This window comes from Lipophrys pholis, assembly GCF_963383615.2.
Source record: "Lipophrys pholis genome assembly, chromosome: 4".
Classification (NCBI taxonomy): Eukaryota; Metazoa; Chordata; class Actinopteri; order Blenniiformes; family Blenniidae; genus Lipophrys; species Lipophrys pholis.
In genome coordinates this window covers 26,155,074-26,175,999 of record NC_137637.1, presented here as the reverse complement: position 1 = coordinate 26,175,999, position 20,926 = coordinate 26,155,074, and the positions used below count along the sequence as shown (strand labels likewise).

At 42.4% G+C, this 20,926-nt stretch overlaps 1 protein-coding gene across 1 annotated transcript in view; it reads left to right on the top strand.

Annotated features, from left to right (window-relative positions):
* Positions 1-474: 474 nt before the first annotated feature.
* snta1 (syntrophin, alpha 1) overlaps positions 475-20,926 on the top strand; it is a 34,543-nt gene continuing 14,091 nt past the window's right edge. Inside the window, exons 1-2 of the mRNA XM_080461016.1 lie at positions 475-802; positions 7,007-7,192. Coding sequence (XP_080317142.1) covers positions 520-802; positions 7,007-7,192 — 469 coding nt within the window. The 5' untranslated portion in view covers positions 475-519. The remainder of the gene's footprint in view (positions 803-7,006; positions 7,193-20,926) is intronic.

The window sequence follows — 20,926 nt, the reverse complement described above, 5'->3', positions numbered from 1 at the left end:
GCCTGACATGAGCTCTCTCCACTGGAAACAGTATCCCTCGGCCCGGGGAAAAGCAATATTGATTTTATTTTCTTCATGACAGAACATCTGCACATGTGATCGCAGTGAGTTTAAAGTCTTTTGAGCACACCCGCAAATGAGATCCGCGATCTAAGGCCGGATGCTTCAATGCTGCAGAATTAAATAAATAAATAAATGAATGGAAGAAAAAAAAAAAAAAAAAAAAAACTTAATTACGTGTGACTCGGGCGCGCGCTGTTGATTAATGGACGGACTCCACGAGACGCGCTTTGAACTTTTGAGTGCGCGTGTGTCGACACGGTTTAATCGTATCACCCTCAATTAACTTTACTTCTTACTATAAACCTCTTTTGGAGGAGGAAGAGGCGGAGGAAGAGGAGGGAGCGAGAGAAGAAGAGGGGGAGCTGAAGTGCCTGCATGCCCCCTACCCCGGCAGCCCTCCACCCTCCTTTACAGGACTGCCAGCCCGTCTCGAGTTATTCCAGGAATGCGTTGAACATGGCCGCCGCGATGAAGGCGCAGAAGACGGGACTGCTGGAACTCCGGGTGACCGTGGACCGCTGGATCCGGGTGCTGGCGACACTCACCGAGGACACGCTGACGGTGAACCCCGGCGAGGGCGCCGAGGAGCCCGCGAAGCCCAACCCGACTCCCGCGGGCGCTCTGAACGGAGACCCCCCGAACCTCAGCACGTCCCCGGTCCCGGAAACCATCACCAACGTGAAGCGCACCGTGCGAGTCACCAAGCAAGATGTTGGCGGACTCGGGATTAGTATCAAAGGTAAGGGGGGAAAAAAAAGAAAAGAAAGAAGAGTTGCTGTCTGGTTTTTTTATTTTAGACCGAGTTTGTGGCGAAAACGGCAGCAGTCAAAACTTTACAAACTCACCGTTATAACGGCGAAAAGTCGCGACGCGATGCAAACTTTTACACGTTTCGTCGCAGGCGAACGCCTCGTTCCTGTTTGCGGCTCAATAAATTCGAGCAAAAAAAAATAGATAGATAGATAAATAAATAAATAAATAAAAAATGACAGCTGTGAATATGTCAAGCTGCGGCTCCTCTCAACGGGGAACCATTTCAGTGGGCCCGAGTCACAGGAGACGGTCATTAGTCCTGCACAGCGAACAGGTGTGGCCTGAAACAAGCAAATAACTTCATAAAACTCAAATGCACTGGAGTCTGTGGCATTTGTGCTTCCTATGTTGAGATGCAAAGTGTTTTGCACAAGTTGCCTGGCATGTTACATAATCACTCCAAAAACTTGTTTTTCCTCAAAATATCAACACAGATTCTGGAATATTTCAATTATGCACCCTGTTGTAAATGGATCCCAACAGACCGAAACCTATGAGTATTTGCACTTTTTTTTTTTCTGCTGCTATAATACTTTACATTGACCTCTATAATCTCTCTATTCCTTCACATTGAGCGTAAATGTTTTCTCACTGTAATCTCTCCACATTTTCTTTCCTGATTGTGTTTTTGCCTTTTGAATACGCAAAGAGCAGCAGCGCAAATGCATGCTGTGTCACACGACGGTTACGCCTTTGTTGCCCCTATAACCCCTCCATGGGAAAAGGTGGTGACCCCTCCATATCTTACAAGTCAGGCTTACATACCTGCATGGTGTCCTGCTGCAGCTGATAAAACCCGCTTCCCTGTCCCGTTTCCACGACCTGCAGCATCAGGATACTATCTCAGCAGCAATCTCAGTGGGAAGAGAAAGACTGGGGAGGCTGAGCACTTGGGAAGGTACAATTGTTTGTGCGGTTGGAGAAATGTGTTGATTTGAGGTCTCGGAGGTAGTAAAAAAAAAAAAAAAAAAAAAAGTTAAGTTCATTGCTTTGTTGAACTGGCGTGGATGAAGAAACTGCCTTTTTGGAGACGCAGACAGTTTCTTTGTCTCTTTCTGCACAACTGGTTTGCTTTTTGTTGCAGTTAGTGTCTTTATTTGGCAATCCCAATTTGGATGTTTGTGTCACTTAAATACTTTGTTGTGCTCCTTAAAGAGGCCATGTGTGAACTTTGAGTCATGTCTTTGTTGTGCATTGGGTGGCAGTGTTGAGCATTTTGATTTTGGGCTTTTTGTGGATATTTGTATCCATGGTCTAAACCTCCCTACCAAGTCGACTACATCACTATACAGCAACCAAAGGTTTCTGCCGTAGTTCTGCTAACTTTTCTCGGCTTTTTTGGGGGGCTAACTCAATACACCATCTTGTGGCGCAAACTTGTATTGCAAGACGGAGTGTGTTGGACAGCTTTCTGACTTTAGTAGCGTGACATCAGACTTGTCGTTAAAATGACTTCATGGCTGTTATTCTGTCTGAATCTGAGTATTACTTGTGGATAAATTCACTTACATGTAAATAATATATGGCATATTGGACCTTTAAACTGGACTTTAGTGTTCTAATCACAAAGTCCAGATTTTCCTCCATGGTGATGTTTGCACTAACACAACAGACATGAAGCCTGCAAAGGAGGCGATAAATAATGGATCCACACGCTGATATGTATGTTCAGGATGTGTTTGAACTTGTATCCGTGAGGCAAAGCCTCCTCCTCCTCCTCCTCCTCCTCCTCCTCCTGCAGGTTTGTATTCACAGGTAGTCACTTTTCCTCTGGCTGTTGTGCAGGTCGATTTGATGGATAATTGTAAACCCTCACCCTTGTCACGTCACAACGATGGCCTGTCATTTTAGCTGCTGGTGACATGTTAATTTCAGTTCCCCCACCACTTCCACCGACAACAAAACAAAGCCATGTCCTAATGACATAAATGTAATGTCCATCTCTGGAGAAAAGGGTGGTTTTGAAAATCAGACAGCGTGTTATTAAAACAAAATCATAGCTGGCAGCCCGTCGGCTCGGCAGTGTTGTGATGCTGGTCGCTCAAAGGCAGAGAGGAACCTCGTGACACGGCAAAGTAATGACAACAGCACTGGGGTTAAGATCTGAGATTAGAACAAACCGTACATAAAAAAAAAAAATGAATAAAAGGTCAATTTAGTGAACAGAAGTCTAAAAAGTGTTGATAAAAGAGGCGTTCAGTAAATGAAAGAACAGAGCAGAACTTGGTGAGGACTAGCTGACGCCACATTGTGAACAGCTGAGAGGAAGAGCCTGCTGCAGTCAGTTGTCATTGGCCAAAGATGAAAGCTATGTGGCTGGGAGTGGAGTACTCCGCTGGTGTTAATTTTAGGGAGCCCACCCCAGCTCGCCGAAGAGCTTTGAGGCAACCTTTACTCGCATGTCTAAATTTAAGAGGGGAGGAGGCGAGGGAGCGAGACTCCAGGTCTCTAGACAGGCCCACTGGTCAAAGTGAGAAGGAGCATGCTTCTGCAAACGTGCACTTTTTCTGAGCCACTTAGGAACTAGTTCACCACAGTAACAAATAACAGGGCTTTACAGAGATAAATGAACGGCTTGTCATGGAATAACACGTGCTGAACTCATTTGTTACAGTAGTAATTCACTCTTGTGACGCTTCTTAAGACGGAGTACTTAAGTAACTTATATATGATGCAGACACGCCGGTGAAGTATCTATAAATATATGTGTGTAGTTATGTATGTATGTCCACACCATAAGTAAATAAATACATGCAAATGAACATATGCAAATGACCTGTAATGCATATTTTGAAAGTGTCATCTATTTGCAGTTGTTTGCCTATTAGCGCTGCTTGCAGCTCAGCAGATCAAGTTTGAGGAGGCAAAATGCTGATGATGCTGAATTATTTGAAAGCAGCATTATCGCAGCGAACACGTTGGCACAAAATTGCCTAATTAGGCACACGTCAGTGTACAAGCTGTTACCTTTCTTTTACCTGCGTCAACCCCCAAGCCCTAACACTGCCACCCACCTGTCAGCGGAGCGACACGCTGCCAGCTGAGAAGTCCCAACTGCGTTTGACGTGAAAAGCTGAAGTGGGACTGGTAGGAATGGGAGGGCTGTGTAGGAGTGAGTGGCACTTTGATTACTGATTTCACTTCAGTATAGCACAGGTGTTCAGATGTCACGTCAATAAGAGGTATTTAGAATTGGAGTGAAACTCAAAAGTCAGACAGTAGTAGTAAAGCGTGAAAGTGGAAAAGCGGGCAAATGTCTATTTTCACTGTTGCCGGCAATCACCGTCTTTGGCTATTCAAAAGGCAGCGACAGCTGTTTGTCAACATACACACACTTGTCCGTCGTTCATCCCCTGCGATGTTTTATCCAACTGCAGCCAATCCCAGCAAGTACGGGCAGGGTACATACATTGCAGATCACGTCATCTCTAGGAAGTTTACAATCGCCAATTCAAGTCAAAGGCATGTTTTCTGGACGGTGGGAGGAGTGCCCATAAACCCCACACAGAAAAGACCCCCACCTGAGGGGCAGCAGTGCGAATCACTAAATCGCTGCGCAGCCCTACTATGGATTTCTAATGACTTCATGTTTTTTTTTTTTCTCCTTTGGTTGCAGATCTGAGTCGTATCAGCAGTCGTGGCACATTTTTCCTTTTAAATGAATCAAACACACAAAGTACAACGGAAGATTGAACTGTTGTGAAAAATGTGCTTTGAGGGAGTCTTTTATGGCAGGAGATAAGCCGAACCTCTGTCAGTTGCCATGAAGCTTAATGGCTATTGATCATACCTGGACAAGGATAGTAACTTCTTCAGGTGTTCAGTTAGTTTTTAATTCAGTTCAGTTTGACAATTGATTCAAAGTGAAGGTGCAACCCAGACAGTTCACCACACCCATCACATTCACACCTACGAGCAATGAAGAGTGACCAGCGATCAACTTCCAACACGTGCTTTTGAACTGGGGGGGTAATCCACAGGGAGAACATGCACAGAAAAGTCCACAAACCAGAATTTAAATCAGAGACTTTCTCACTATGAGGTCCCTCAGCAGTGTGTCTCTGCTTTATTTACCCACTCTAGTTTTTGCTGCCCAATCCAACCAATCCTCAATAAATGTTAATGCCTTGTGCTGAAGGGTTTAAAATTCTCATATAGCCGACTCGGTTAAGTCTTCTGTTTATGTTTTGGTACTGTGGAGTTCTTATGCGGTAAACAGAGATTACGTGGCAGTGTAACTCAGGACGGTTATTGTAGTGCAAGCTGGGGACAAAGGTAGCATCAAGGTTAGAGAAGCAACTTGTGACTAGACGGTATTCAGCTCTAATCCTCAAACCAGCTGGGAACGCTTGGATTTGGTTGTGTGGGCAGTTCAATTGTCACCAGACTGTTGAAACTGACATTTAAAGCCACACATTGACAGTTTTCCTGTTAAAAAGTGACGGTGTTTTGTTAGTTTGTGTTGCCGTCATCTTAACCCTCATAATGTTTTTTTTTGGGGGGGGGGGGGTTCAAGCTGTCACTTTGGCAATATGATGCGATATGTTAAGTTTGTGCTTAATTTGCCACACAGCGGTTTATACAAGGCCCCCAGTACATGTTGTTCCTGTTACTGTGTAATTTCCATTTAGTCTGCTTTTTTCACAGATCACTTGATACTTACTCATCAACCGAGCTGCCCCGCTTTTTAGAATTATGGGATTCTTTTTTTTTTTAACACAGTACAGTATGTATTTTAAGCATGAACACATGTTACTAAAGCAGCTAATATATAGTTTAAAATATGTTACTTACTACAAACCGATGGTTGGAATGGTCAGGACTGTATATCTGGACTTCTTAACTATATTCTGAAGGGCTCATACACCATGTAAGGAATTGTATTCATCGGAAAGTTCCTAAAATTGATATTAAATTGGTGACAAAATGGTATTTCTTTGCCTTCAACATGCAGACTTTTCATTCAACAGGTGTTTGAGTGGGAATTGGTAGAGTAACTGGTGGTACTCTGGTAACTCAGCGAGTCAAAGCATCTGTCTACTGCTAATGCTACGACTATTGCTCATCATTCTAATAATATTTCTATTTACCTTCACATAGGGATTCGCTTGAAATCATGATTCGGGACCTTAGTAAGTAGGGGGTCACTGGCTCATTTCTGATACTCAGTCGTGCAGCAAACGGTCATCTGTGGTGGTCAAGCAGGTGATAAATCCCTGTTTCTAAAAGTCATGCTTCATAAAACTCTCTGAAACTCCGTGTGATTGAAATACGTAGCACCAGAGTGCCAGTTAAGTCGATGTTTTTTTTTTGTTGTTTTTTTCTTCCCCTCCCCATCATATTTAGAGTACAAGACTGTAGCCTCCAAAGATAGAGATGAGTTAAATCCAAAGAGATCACTCAGTAAAAACACCCTGTGGAAGATGTATTTAATATTAATTAAATGTAATCCTCTTTTAGATAATTTCTCTCCTGCTTGAAGGCTTGAGTCCAACTGCCAGCTGACATTAACAGTGATATTTCTCATGAAGGGTGAAAGCCCACAGCAAGAGGTAGATCCATCAGCTTATGAGCTGACCTTCATTTAACGAGAGAGAGAGAGAGAGAGGGAGAGAGAGAGAGAGAGACTGTGTTTGTCCTTGTACGCTCTTCTAATGGCAGTTTAGGGGATTGAAGTTGATTTGGATCTTAAATTTGAAGAAAGAGATCTTCGACCGGGAGTTTAAAAAAAAAAAAAAAAGCGTGGGATGCTGCTTTGTGTTTACAGTTCTAGCTGCTAACCGTCCACTCACTTTTTTTTATTTATTTTTTTTAGTTGAGTGACTCACACACTCAGCTTACTGGTGTGGAGTCGCAGTAAAAGTAATGGCATTTCTCACCCGGCACTACATTTACACCCAATTTAAATCTGCTTGTAAAACGGCACTGCCTGCACATACAGTTGTTAACTGGTATGGATGTTGCAAGTAGGGATTCGCCTCTTTTTCAGCTCATTTGTGAACATCATTAGTGGTGAAAAGTTTCGTGTTATGGCGGCGCTGTTGACTGTCGGCACGTTTTGAACTCATCGACACAAAATTGATAAAGCCGTCACACGATTAACGCGATACTGTTTCTGTTGTGTTTGCAGGTGGCAAAGAAAATAAGATGCCGATCCTCATTTCCAAAATCTTCAAGGGGCTGGCTGCCGACCAGACTGAGGCACTTTATGTCGGTGACGCTATATTGTCAGTCAATGGTTATGACTTGAGGGAGGCCACACATGACGAGGCCGTGCAGGCGCTGAAAAAAACGGGCAAAGAGGTCATCCTTGAAGGTAAGCTGTGTTCCGGATCACACCATAATCTTTACTCCATGTGTGTATCTAACCTTTTCTTTATATTAAGCAAAATGTCAGGAGAATAACTGAAAGGCACCCTTGGAAAGTGTGTTTTATTGTGCACGTTGCACGGTAAAACACAGCTTCATGTGCATTTCTCAGTAATATCATCCTGAGAGCAGGCGAGGACAGAAACCTCGTTCTGGATGGTGTAGAGAAAGCACCTTCACTGTCTCCGCTCCATTGCTTCAAATAGATACATAGACGGAAAAATGATGGGAACATTTGATACCTTGATTTATTTTGATACATCTCTCAACCCCTGTTTGATTTTTTTCTTCTTCTCGGAGGCGACGTGTGATGAGCTGAGAGAGAGAGACGGTCCATTAAGTCAGAACTTTGATCAGACTTCCTTGGAAACATCCAAATAATGAGTTGAAGTGAAACTGCAAGAAAAAGAAGAAACCAAAGACTCAAAATTCAAGAATATTGTTGTGGGCCCACACCTCTCAGCATCCCAGCATGTTAATGAGCACTCCTCCACAACATCAAACATCTTTTGACACCGACGGGAAGTTTGAGTTCATGTCGGGACATAGAGCTTTGGAGACTCTAGAGAAAGACCCAGTGTGCATGCAAAGGTGTTTAAATGGAGTCAGCAGGTGTTTATTTATTTTTTCTTTTTTTTTCTTGCTCTCACTTATTCCAACTGCCAGATCAAAATGTTCAGAATCTGACCGTTCTTTTCTCTCTAATTTCGACAAATGAGTCAGTTAGTGGGTGTGATCACGCCTGGATGGGTGTGTGTGTGTGTGTGTGTCTGTGCGTGAGTCTACCAGCAGGTGTGAAACAACAAGGTGAAACTCGGGTTTGGATCTGTAATTGGGTTCAGAGACGAAAAGGATTAAAAGGTTTCCTCTTGCTAAAAGATTGCCCCAAACCAATTTGTCGACCCAACATAGACGCACGGTGTCTGCAGCCGGAGAATTGAGTTCAACACTGCCTGTTTAAGTAGGTTTTTGCTTTAGTGCTTCAGATGAGATTTGCTCCATCACTGGATAAGGAATGTCATGATTTAATCTACACCTGAAGCCACAAAATATTGTCCTTGCTCACCAGCAAATATATAAACTGCAGTGGATATTATGTCTTCCGGTCTCTATAGCCACCTGTAGTCTCACTTTTGCAAGTATTTTAACTTGACCTATCGCGCTCTGTATGCCCCCTCCCACAGTGCATGGTGTTTTTCAGGTGGCTCGGGGGTGTAGCACCTCTCTGGCTTCACAGTGAGAGGACATGGATTGGTTTCTGAGGCTTTTGTATGTGAAGTCTGCACGTTCGGGAAATGCGTGTAAACCGTTGTCTATCTTTTTTTTTTTTTTTTTCAGTCTTGTTATGGACGTGCGATTCGTCCAAGGTGCATACTGCGTATTTCCCATTGTTAGCTGGGATTTGCTCTCAGTCGCTCTGCTGGCAGCTACTTTCTCTGCTGACTAAATGAAAATGTCAATTTCGATTGGGGAACTAGGCTTCTCATATTGCAGTAACATCCTGAAACCTTCAAAGCCCAGTGAAGTGTATCTTGCGAAGTCGCCGTCGTGATGAGCAGCGTGATCTCCTGGGGGATCGCAGTGTCTTTGTGTAAATGAAATCAAATGGGCTATTTAGCCCTGATAGCCACATTACCTGTCTTTTCATGGAATTCTTGACTTGATATTGGTTGCACGTTACCCCAGCAGAGTGACTGAGTGCCAGTGTTTCTTTGACGTCTTCTACATGAGAACGTACTGCCATGCTGGTTATGTGTCTCCAACTCTCCAGTTTTCTTTTTTGAAAAGTCCAATCTATGAGAGAAGTACTGTCGAGTGGGGATTGCGAGTGGCTATATGATAGCTGAGTAGCCTTGTAAATGAAGAAAACAATTGCCTTAACCAACTAATATATCTGGCATTGACTGGAAAGTAACCAAAGTAGAAAAGCTGCATGATGGCATAGAAGTTAATGTTCTTGTGGGCTCGAATGCAAACACACTAAATCATATTTAAATGTATTCCATTATTCTTTTAAAAACACAGAATAATCAGAAATCTTTTGATTCCTATCTAATTCATTACATCAAACCAACAGAACAAATCTCAGTGTCTTTCTTGGCCATCAGCACACATACAGAGCCGCAGAAGTCGACTCTTTGTTGTTTTGTTGTTATTATGTTTTTCTATCGACTGACAAAGTCTATTTGTGTCATAGCATGTGTTTGGTAAAATATACCCACTGAATGTAAACAGGCTATTTTCACTGGTGTGAGTCAAACTCCCTTGAAGCCATTGAGGCTGTCAGTTTGTATGAAAACCTCAGAAGTCCACAAAAAAACTCAAGACTTGAACGGCACCAGTTTTTGTCGTTAGATTTTTTTTCTAAACCTAAAATGTAACTTTAAACACGTTCGGTACGCAGCATGAAGATGAAGAGTTTCCTGTTTTCCCTGTCACAGCATTTCTACGGGGTAACTCACACCGTGGGCCGGCTTCGGTAGCTTCAGTTAGCAGATAAGGCTCGAGAGCTACTGCCAGGGGGAAATCATCGCAAATCCCCCCCCTGTCTTACTTGTCCACAGCCAGGCGGAAAAGTGTTGATATCAGACGGCTCAACCAGCTCTGCTCTGTGATCCGTCATGTCAGGAATCATTTCATGGGTTTCCTCTCCCCCTCGAGGTCCTGATAGAGGAGTGAGGAGACGAAAGAGGCTCGGGGGCTCACTGACGGGAGAGTGGCGAGTCTGTGTGTGTGTGTGTGTGTGTGTGTGTGTGTGTGTGTGTGTGTGTGTGTGTGTGTGTGTGTGTGTGTGTGTGTGTGTGTGTGTGTGTGTGTGTGTGTGTGTGTGTGTGTGTGTGTGTGTGTGTGTGTGTGTGTGTGTGTGTGAACCTTTTGAAAAAAAATTATATATATATATTTTTTATGTTCCGAGATGAGATCCCTGTGTTTGTGTGTGTCTGCCTTACCTGGGGATGGCATGACTGCAAGATGCGCATCTGTTGTGTGAAAGGCTCTCCAGTATTCTTAGGGAATAGTGGAGAAAAAAAACAAACAAATGAGAGTTTTCAGTCAACATTTCCAGCCGCAGCTTTTAAGATTCCAGTTTGATTTTGAGGGCCGTTCGCACATCCTAAGAAAGAATTCTTGTAAATACACATGATATGAAGTTCAAGCACATTTATTTTGGTTTTGGCATTTTGTCAAGATTCTCAGAAACAAACGCCTGCTTGGCACCACTACAGTGTTAAAGGTCACGGTAGCAGCCTTTCTTACATGTGCACCGCAAACAACAGCCGCCACTGCTGTGCTCACGGCAGTTTTCTTCGCGCTGTGAAATTCATAACAGAGACGGCCTTGACTGAGATCAAAGAGAAACTGCCTCTTATCACATTCAAATATCTGGAATATGTGAACAGTCATACTTGGAATGGTCAGATAAGTACTTTCACAATGTTTAAACGAGATATGTTAGAAGCCTGGTTGGCATTCTGTTGGAAGCTTTCTCCTTTTTTCACTTCTTACCCTTTTTCAATCAAGTGAATCTCGAGTTTGTATTAAACCGATTTCTGCCTACTCGGATGAACCCAAATTCATTGTTGCAGTGACACACAAGTTATTCATGCCTAGTTTATCCTCTTAACTTAATCAAGGTGACGAGTATTTTCGGAGAGCATACTGACTAAAAGGTTTGTCCTCCCGAGTGTTTGCACATGTGATAAAAACAGGAAAAACCCAGTGAAATCATGTATCACTGCTTAATGTACAATCTTACAATCCTGCCAGATGGAGCTGATATTTCAGACAGTGTGAGTGGGACTGGTCGGGTGAAGCACGCTGCCACTCTTAAAAAGCTGAACGCATTATATAAATAACTTCATTTTAGAATTTCACCTCATGAAAGTGCATAATTATTTCTATGCAATGCAAAGTCTGGAGTCATCAGACCTGTAATGAAATCGGTCAATTATAGGGCACTTATTGAAACAATCATTTAAAGTAACCCACAGACACAAACTGAAAACCTCATCAATGTATAGTTTTTAATTTCATGGGATCTTAAGAAAAACAAAAATCTGAAATTTCTGTGGCACAGCTGGAAATATTTTTCTATTGTTCAGTTTATTGCTTATCAATAAATGATCTGGTTAGAGGAGGCCACGCTGTTGCCTAGCAGCTGACGGTGCAGGACAAGGCCAGCAGGTGTGTGTAAAACCTCCATCTGTAACTATAAAGCTGTGCATAGTCAATCTGTTAGAAAAGAAACTTTACCCTTCACCTGATGGAATAATCTGTGTGTGTGGGGGGGTGCGTGTGTGTGTGTGAGAGAGAGAGAGAGAGAGAGAGAGAGAGAGAGAGAGAGAGAGGACACGGGAGGGTCAGATAAATATAACACACCAGATGAAACCATAAAAGCACAGCTGCCTTCATTTCCTCCCAGCGACATTTATAGCCTGACCGTGTGTCTTTGTATGTGTGACTATATTCCTTTTGCACATGCTTGCATGTGTTTTGTGTTTCTGCTGCATCACATATCGGGGATTTCCCTCCATGTGCAGAGAAAAGAGGCAATAAGAAACTTTTTCACAATGACCGATGTGACTAAAATGCTATGGTTGTATTAGTGTTGTAAAATGCAAGCACAGTGGGAATAATCAGGCGTTACAAAAAGTCAAAGGGCTCACATTGAAGCGATAACAGTCATATTTGACAGCTGAATGGGTGTCAATATATATTACAGGTCTCCAACTCGCCCGCTGTGTTTCTACCCTATTTTAATTTGGACTCTCACTGCAAACACATCCATCACTCCAACCAGCTCTCCCGCCAAGACGGGGCACATTCCACTACATTATATACACACATGGACCCGCACAGAGCTTTAAAAGGGTGTGTGCTTGTGTGAAAGAAAGGGTGGGGGGTGGGGGGGTGGGGGGGGGGGGGTAGTTCAATGGCAGGGCTGTTCCCTGGGCAACCGATGTCTGCAACAAAAGTGCTCACACAAAGAAAGCATACAGCAACACGCTATACATACATAAGGCTTGCATGAAAATGTACACGCACGCTGTGTTAAACAGAGAGGAAGGGGAATAAATAGGCTGCAGAGGACAGGTCAGGACACTGAGGTAATGGAGAATGTGGAAGTCAGACTGTGTGTGTGTCAGAGAGAGAGAGAGAGAGAGAGAGAGCTTTTTTTGTGGCACACAAGTGTATATCCTTGTGTATTGTTGTGTTTGTATCAGAGTCAGAGTGGTCCGCCATGTTTTGTTGTGCAGGAGAAGAATGTAACACCCCCCCTGAGCTGCAGTGATGGACAAGGAAAAGGGCACATCAGCAACTGTAACAAATGTCAAACTCTTGAAAACAATGTGGAAAGATCACAAAAGTCTTCTTGAACTTTCCTCACAAGTGGTCCACTCCTGAATCCTGAGGCGCATGCTCCCATCATTGTTTTAGTGAACACCGTCCAACCCCAGGGCAGAGCCAGTGATATTCCTGCCAAATGGAATACAGTGAAAACAGTACATTTTCAAAACGGTTCCCAGAGTGCATCATTTTCAAAATGCCCCCCTCGCCGTCTCTTGTGTAAATTGCAACTTTTATGAATGGCAGTGCACTTAAACCTTACAGTTGCAGTCTAGACTGTTTATGCACATATGAGAGCAGATAGATTCCAGTGTGCCGTTTGTGCTGCTCACGCTTTTCAATTTGACAGGGATTCTTCAACAAAGTCTACATCTATATTTACTGGATCAGTGGAGACACATTTAAATCATATAACGGCATATTTAAGGTTTCTAGTGTTTCCAGGTGTACGGCAATCGTTACCAAAATGTTGTCCTCTGTGCATGCAACAGAAATGGGAAAACCATACGATTTCCAGCAGAAAGTGGTGGAATCAAGGCCTTCGCCTAGTCGAGAGGAAGAAATACTATAGAAAACTATTATGTCCGACATTTTAACAGTAATGGGGGGCCTTTTATATGTGGAGTTTACATGTTCTCCTTCTGCATGAGTGGGTTTTGTCTTCCTTTTCACCTGTGTACATCCTTCTCCGGTCCAAAAGCGAGTATTTGAAGTTCACTGGTATCTCTAAGTTGCACATACGTGTGGATGTGAGCGTATGTGACTGTGAGTGATGGACTGGTGACCTGACCTGGCTTGTACCCTGCCTTCACCCACAGTCAGCTGGGATCGGCGCCAGTCCCCTGGATAGATGATTAACTTTCCGAAAACTTGATAGGAGATTATTGTGGAAACGGATTCGGCCACAGTGAGATGGTATACAGTGCTGCTCTATTTTATAAACCGTAATAACTGAAAAATCCCCCAGTGAGGGACTCTTCACACTTGGCACCAGAAAAGAGAGAGAAAGCTGCCATTAAAAAAATAAAGTGCATTTTGCTCATGTTGCTATTAAAAAGTTTGTTGTTCGCGATCCGTGCAGTTAGGATTTTGTTTGTACTAACTTGGTGTCGGCCTGCCTGTATTTCTGCGGAATTCACTCAGATATCCAACGGGACATGATTTCCTGTGTGTTGTGTTGTAGATGTGATGAGTGATGGACAGAAGAAAAGAGACAGAGAGAGAATTGTGTTTTCTACCAAGAATTTTCTGGACACTGCTGCTTCTTTCTGTCCTGTCCTTTTCATTAAGGTATCTGTGCTGCGATTCAGTGCACATCCACACGGATCACGAAGCCTTATTTGTGGAAGCTCAGTGGAGCTTTCACGTGTCCCGGCTTCTCGCTGGGACGGTATATGTTCCCAACATGTGTCTAGTCGCCTGATTTCTGTCATCCTACCAGTCTGTTGCACAGTGTGTGAAAGCATAAACTATTAGTTGAATATTCACTTTGTTCTGGGTGACGACTGATGACGTTAACTGTAAAAAAAAAAAAAAAAAATGTAATATTAAAAAAAAGACTAAAGTTTCTGGTCATTTTCTCAAACTTCTTAATCAATCTGTTAAAAAACAAAACCAAAACACTTATTTGAAATTTGTAATGAATCCAAATTCATATCGCAAAGTTTAGTGACATGGAAGGTTCCAGCCTGGTCCAAGTGGAGGTCGGGTACATTGGATTTCTGTGTGTTGAGTCTAAATGAGTGACTGTGGCTCACAGTGACTTTACACTCTCTAAGTAATCTGGTATTCGTGAAGCCGTCTGTAACATTGTTCAGGTTTACATGACTGTTAAGCAATCAGCCTACTAATCAGACCGTATCCCTTTTTAAAAACATTAAACCTGCTGACATGAGTCCTTCTTGATTGAAAGATTAATATGAAGTGAATCTCTTCATTGATTTCCCAAATTGTCATTAATATTTAATTACCAACCATTACAGTCAGTAGCAGCACAAATAGTGAAGACAAAAGACAGCACATGTCAGAAACACAAACTTCCTCATAAAATACACACAAACCTAATGCAGTAATGATCAAATGATTATTGTAATGTAATGATTTGCAAAAGAGTTTTAATTATATTGCTTAATTTCAGTATTTGCTATAGCTAGCATTATTGCTGATTCCTAAAATCAAGTAACACAAATAACGCTGGTGCTTCTCTGAAACTTGTTATACATACTATTTCTATAGTTTATACGGTGTTAGTAGATTAGATTGCTCAGTCTTTTTAATTGCCTGCGTCATACTTGGCATGTCGGGCTATTTTTAAATTTCATTGGCTGAGAAATGATATGGGTTTATAGACAGATGCAAGCAGTTAATCAGGAAAAGTTTAAGCTGCCGTAAAAGTCCAGGTCTCATTTATTATATCTTTAATGGTAAGGCATTGCTTTACTTGACGGTGTGTGTTCTACTTTAGTTTTTCTGCCACATCAGTCACACATGTGCCAAGATCTATTGAGCCTCGTGTTCTCATGCAGTTATATATATATATATGTGCGTGTGTGTATGTTTGGAGAGAGTCAGAACATCTGGTAAGAATAAGCAGGGTTGTTTCAGGAGTTCCTGAGGTGAGATGAGGTTTCAAAAGGTTTGTTAATGATCAGAGTTCGCTAAAAGACGCTTTGTCAGCATTATGGGAAAAGAACTGACCTCATATGTACACTTTGTCTTTGAAACGCACGTAGCAAAACTCATACCTCTCTAAATCAGATTATTTGATTGAACAAAGCTGCTTTACAAATTTAACAATTGTCTTTTATTTGAGAGACGTAAATGCCCCTAACGAGTGGCTCTCTCTCATTTCCATTAAGCTTTATTCGCCAGGTGAAAAAGGTCGGTCAACATCGTTCAGCATTCAGAGCGTGTGCGTTGTGGACCAAATGCTACTCTCCCGCGGTTCCTGCATGTACAGAAATCGATAAATTTCACAATCGGCGCTGCTTCGCAAACAACAAGACCACTGCTGAGTGTTTGCACTGCATACTACATGTAAGTTGTAGACTGACCTTCAGCAGCAGCATGCTGCAGTATCTACCAACCGCTTTAGCTTTGGTTGTAAAGGAATAACGTGGGCAATGATCCTAATAATAACCATAGGATTCCCAGACTACTAATGAGAGGTGATGGCTGTTTGGTAGGCCTAAGAGTGCAGACTAGTAGTTTGAGTTACATTCGGCTTTGAGAGCTCGAAATCCTATTTCTTATCCACGAATCTAGCTCTTGAAGAACTTGTGTGACTGTCACCCGTCAGGAGGAGATACATACTATATAGTCTTTTTGAGCAAGGCCAGCAGAGATATAGACGCCAGCATTATCTTCCCGCGCTGATTCAAGAATGGCTAAGTGAGTGCTTTATGAAATATAATGACTTTGGGGAGAAGAGTTTAAAGCGCCTCACTGGGACTCTGTGCACGTCTCATACCATGTGTGACGCCCTCTCTCTGGAGTTCAGCTTCTGTTGCTGAAGCCTTCTCAGCAGCATTATCTGTTCACATGTAAGAAGCATGTGGAAATAGAGACTGCTCATGTATGCAAGAGGCTGCTCTCACAGAACTACCAACCTGTCCCGTGGACCCAGAGGGTGATTCATGCCTCTTTTTGTTTTTGTACCGCTTCAGAAACAGTCAGCGGAGCGAGTGTGATTTTCTCAATTCACAGTTTCCAGGTGCAGTTTCTCAGGTGGTTAGGATTTGGGTGAGCTGGATCACTCCTGTCAGAGACGTGATAGTCTTCTCTTTGCGAGTATTAACTAATCTGTTCATCAAGCGGGCAGGAACAGCAGCCACAAGGCTGGGTGTGTGGACGCGTTTCTCCCAGTAGTCTTTTAGCTGCTAAAGCTTACATTGCAGGTTTTTGATGGTTTTGTTTTTGCCTCTCAAATTTGGCAACATTCTGACAAAAGAGTTTTATATTTCGAAATAAGTGGTCTAACTTGCATTTCCTTACTGGTGGGATTTTGTAATACTGGGGGGGGGGGGGGGGGGGAACAACACTTTGCCATATTTAATTTCTCTTATCTGATGAAGAATCACAAGTTTTAATTTTGAACATATCTTCAAAATGTTGTACAAAAAGTTTAGGCTCAGATGCTTTCAAACCTGCTGTTTTTAATTTGATGAGCGCTTCCTCCTGAACCGTGTTAATGTCAGTCTTCCGTGTCTGCAGTGCATGAATATTATTTCTCAAACCTTAGCTGCACTTCATTGGAAAAGTCAACCTGTTGCATTTAGTGAAAGGCCACCAGAGCCACGACAAAAAAACAAGCCTACCTCCATTTTTAACTTTAACCAACTCTCCAGAGTTTGAGCTCTCTGGCTGGTAGCTCCGTAAACACGGCACTCCCGTGTTGTCAGGCCGATTGTGTAATCACTGAATGATGCTCTTTCACTCGCAAAAGTAGCTGCGATTGTAAACTGCACTGTGAAATTTTTACATTTCGGTTCACACAAAAAGCACATCCTTGACAGCATCACCGTCTGTGAAAACAGTTAGTGAAATGCGGCACATCCACCAACGGGACACTTGTTGCAACGATGACATGGAGCTCTAATTTTGTGCTTTTTTAAAAAAAAAAAATAATAATTTTTTACTTAAACCGCCACCTAATGAAACGTGTGTGCAAAAGAAGAAACGTTCTCATAACTCGGAGACCAATTTAGAGTCCTGGATTAGACATGTTTGTTTTTTTGTTTTTTTTCCTGCCCGTCTGTCAAATTTAATTGCAAGATGCAGTGTGCATCTACATGTGGAAATATCCCAGTGTTGCATCAAATGTGGATGATTTATTGATGAGCCACTGCACAATTAGTACTCGCACGTAGCAAACACGACTATGTGATCAGATTCACAACTAGTTTTTTTTTTTCTCTTCTGGGTGATCAGAATTAAAACATTTTTTAAACATGTCTGTAAAAGTCCAGACATATTAACTCAATCAGGGTTGATTCTCAGGCGTCATGCCTGATTGGAGCAGCCTTTTTTTCTTTTTTTTCTTACCTCTGCTTCATTACTGCCTCCCCTTACGGAGCTGCACCAATGTCATGCATGTACTTTATAACCCAATTAAACTTTCCAGCTTTTACTTTTATGACAGATTAATTATTACCTTGATTTTTTATTTTTTTCCCCCTTACAGCCTGACTAAGATGTTCACCCTCCCTGCAGTCTCTAACTCCCGCTTCTATATTTCTTCAATGCTCAATTCGTTTCCTTCTGTTCTGCAAGTGACTTCTATAATGGCAAAGGGATAAAAGCATCCTTCTAATACTAGATCTACTATTATCTCGACATGAAAGTCTTTGTGAAGCTTTTTGCTTCAGTGGGAGCGAACTGAAAATTAATTTATCTGGATCAGTTGACTGTTGATTGTGTTCCAGGTGATTCGCTCTGTGAAGAACATCACACCGAGAAATGAAACCTTTCTTTTTTTGTTGTTTTCTTTCATGTGAGATGAATTCATGAAGTGAACTTTGGAAGATTATTAGTCTGTTGTTGACTGGAAAGTATGCAAACAACAAAATAAAGAAAATTAAAAAAAAAAACACCAACAAGTGGCGAGTTCAGTTTAGTATAGATGTTCAAGCATATATGTTTAACTTGATGTTTAGTTTGGTCAGGGAAGCTAAAAATAAACCTTTTAAAAGAGTGTATTTCCATGGGTGAAAACACTATTAGAATATGTGGCCTTATAGTCCTACTTTACCCTGACCTAGAAAAGGTGGCAATGTCTCTCTCTTTTTCTTTTCTTTTTTTACCTGCAGTACTCTTTATTCCCCGTTGAAAAGCTTTTAATTTAACTTTCTTATATACATCCCAAATCTGGGCCAAGTTGTACTTGAGTAGACATCTTTTTTCTTCTGTTTGTCTTAGTGCCTTCAGGTGTGGGTCTTCCCAGGACACGGAAAGGTGTGCGCCTTTATTGACAATGTATCCTGGCAGTTCCTGAGAAAGTAATCCCGCCCATCTGGTGCCCCACTTCTTCACAGACTCACAAAAGGAGAAAGTGGAAACATTTTGACTTTGTTGCCGAGGACTCATTGTGTTCCCTTCTAACAAAAGCTGTTTGGATAAATCTACCGTGGTGGAACTTGTGTTGAATGCGATGGTGTCGTGCCAGGATAGGTGTGTGTGATCCTCGCTCTTTTGTTCCTGGTGGCGTTTGTAGTAAAGTTAAACGGCAATGGTAGCTATGATATAAAATAAGGAATATAAAATACAAGCTGAGTTTTTGTTTTTTATGACGCTTCAAACTTTCCGCCACCATGTATTGTGCTCTTACAAAGAACTATGGCCATATAGGCTTCTCATATTATAATACATTATAAACATATGCATAATAAATCAAACTTTAATTCTGAGAGATGCCATTTCAGTGCATTCAGATCATAAAACAACTATTCTTCCTCTGCACTCGCACAAAATATTTAGCTCTTGATTTGTAAATTGTCATTTTCAATTTTCAATTTATTGAGGAAGCCACAGTGTTCAAGCTGCTTTGCACCACGTGCTGCTTGTAGTCACTTATTTCTGTGTGTAAGACAGTGAAGTTAGTGCCAGTGTTCAGAGAGGAAGTCAGTTTCCCCATAAACGGGTCAAATGGATTATTAGTGTGATCAGATCACACGTTCAATTGTTCTGCAAGTACGTGAGTTTACTTCCTGTTTCAACCTGCAGACTGAGGTCGGAGGGTCACTGGTGAGACTGAATCGTCTTTTCAGGTCTGAATCTAACACCCTGCTCGGGGCTGACGCCCCTTAGCCTCACTCGGTACTCGGGGGAAGCGAATCTCAAGGCTGAAAATTTGAAAAGTTAACAAGTGGAAGAATGCTTGTAGATAAATACAAAGTCCTCAAAACTCCACCGCTCTGTCTTCACCACACTCCCAACACGTCGTTTCCCGTTTAAGTGAAAACACATCCTCTCTTCATGGGAGACGATGTTAGCTTCAAGGCTAAATCCTTTAGCATTCAAGTCCTGTGTGTTTTGCGGGGTTTTTTTTAAATTTGCGAGCGAAAAGCAAGCTTAAACTGTCCGTTCACTGCCAGACCTCTTGTAGCACACTTCAATCCGCGCTGATTTCTGGCCCGTCTGTATACTCTCACAGCCTCTCGCTCGCTCTCTCATGAACCTGAGAGGTAAATTGGCACCCGGCAGGAGCCAACTTTCATTTCTGCTCCTGATTGGAAGTCACGAACTCCATTGCCAAAAAAACAGTTCACTGTAACAGTGTAGCCCCCCTTTATATATTTTCCTCTTTGATAATTCAATTTCACATAATTAACGTTGTCTATGCAAGTGCTAGTAGCAGTGGACTGTAGCAGAGGGGAAACATCTGGTGCCGGGGCTCTTGCTCAAGGCCCCGCCATAGTGACCCCTTGAGACTGGGATTTGAACCCTGGAACCTTTGGGTGCAAATTGGGTCTGCAAAATAGATTGCAAATTTATTGTCATCGTGATTTCAACATTCGCAATACAAATATTGAAGAAAAACTCAACAACTCTCTGTCGTCACTAAAACACTTTGGAAACGGCTGATAAGATTTGTTTGCAACAATGTTTGAAATCAAGGAATGTAATCGGAGCGATCTGTCCACGTCGTGTCAAATTCTGCTGTAGTCTGGGTTCTGTCGCTGGCCTCTGTTTGTTCCTCTGCTGTGAAATCTCTTAACGCCGCAGACACAAAGCTTCGTTCCATTTTCCTTCAGAGCCACTGGCCCGTGAGGACATTGTGCTTGCACTCGGCGACCAATGGATTAACCCGCAAAATAACATGGCTGTATTAAATCACAGATCACCCCCCCTGTCCCTTTGTGGCGTAAAGTTTGCTGTTATAGCCCCCTTTGAACCCCTTTGCCCTGTTCCTGGGCCTCTGATAAATTGGCGGAGCAGCTTCAGTCGGTGTTCTCACACGACCTGCAGTTCCCTGGTTCGCACTAATGTTCGGCTCACTTGTTGCTTACAGCAGCATTTTTTTTTTTAACTTTCGACCAAAAGACGTAGACAAAACACACATGTGCTGCACTCAATGGTGCAGTCTATAGTGATTTATACATTAGAATTCACTGACACCATATAAAAATGAATAATATTGTCAAAACAGTAGCCCAGGTACCTCTGTTATTCCCATTGTTTACAATAAACTGCGAGGATACGGCATTCTTAAAGCCTGTCACGTCCTGTTTTTGACCGGTTTAGATCTCAATTGAACTTTATTCACATTGCACCAGAGTTCGTGTACAAAGGGTGTTCAGCTCCACTTAACAAAAGGACTTGATCTGCTTATTTGGTG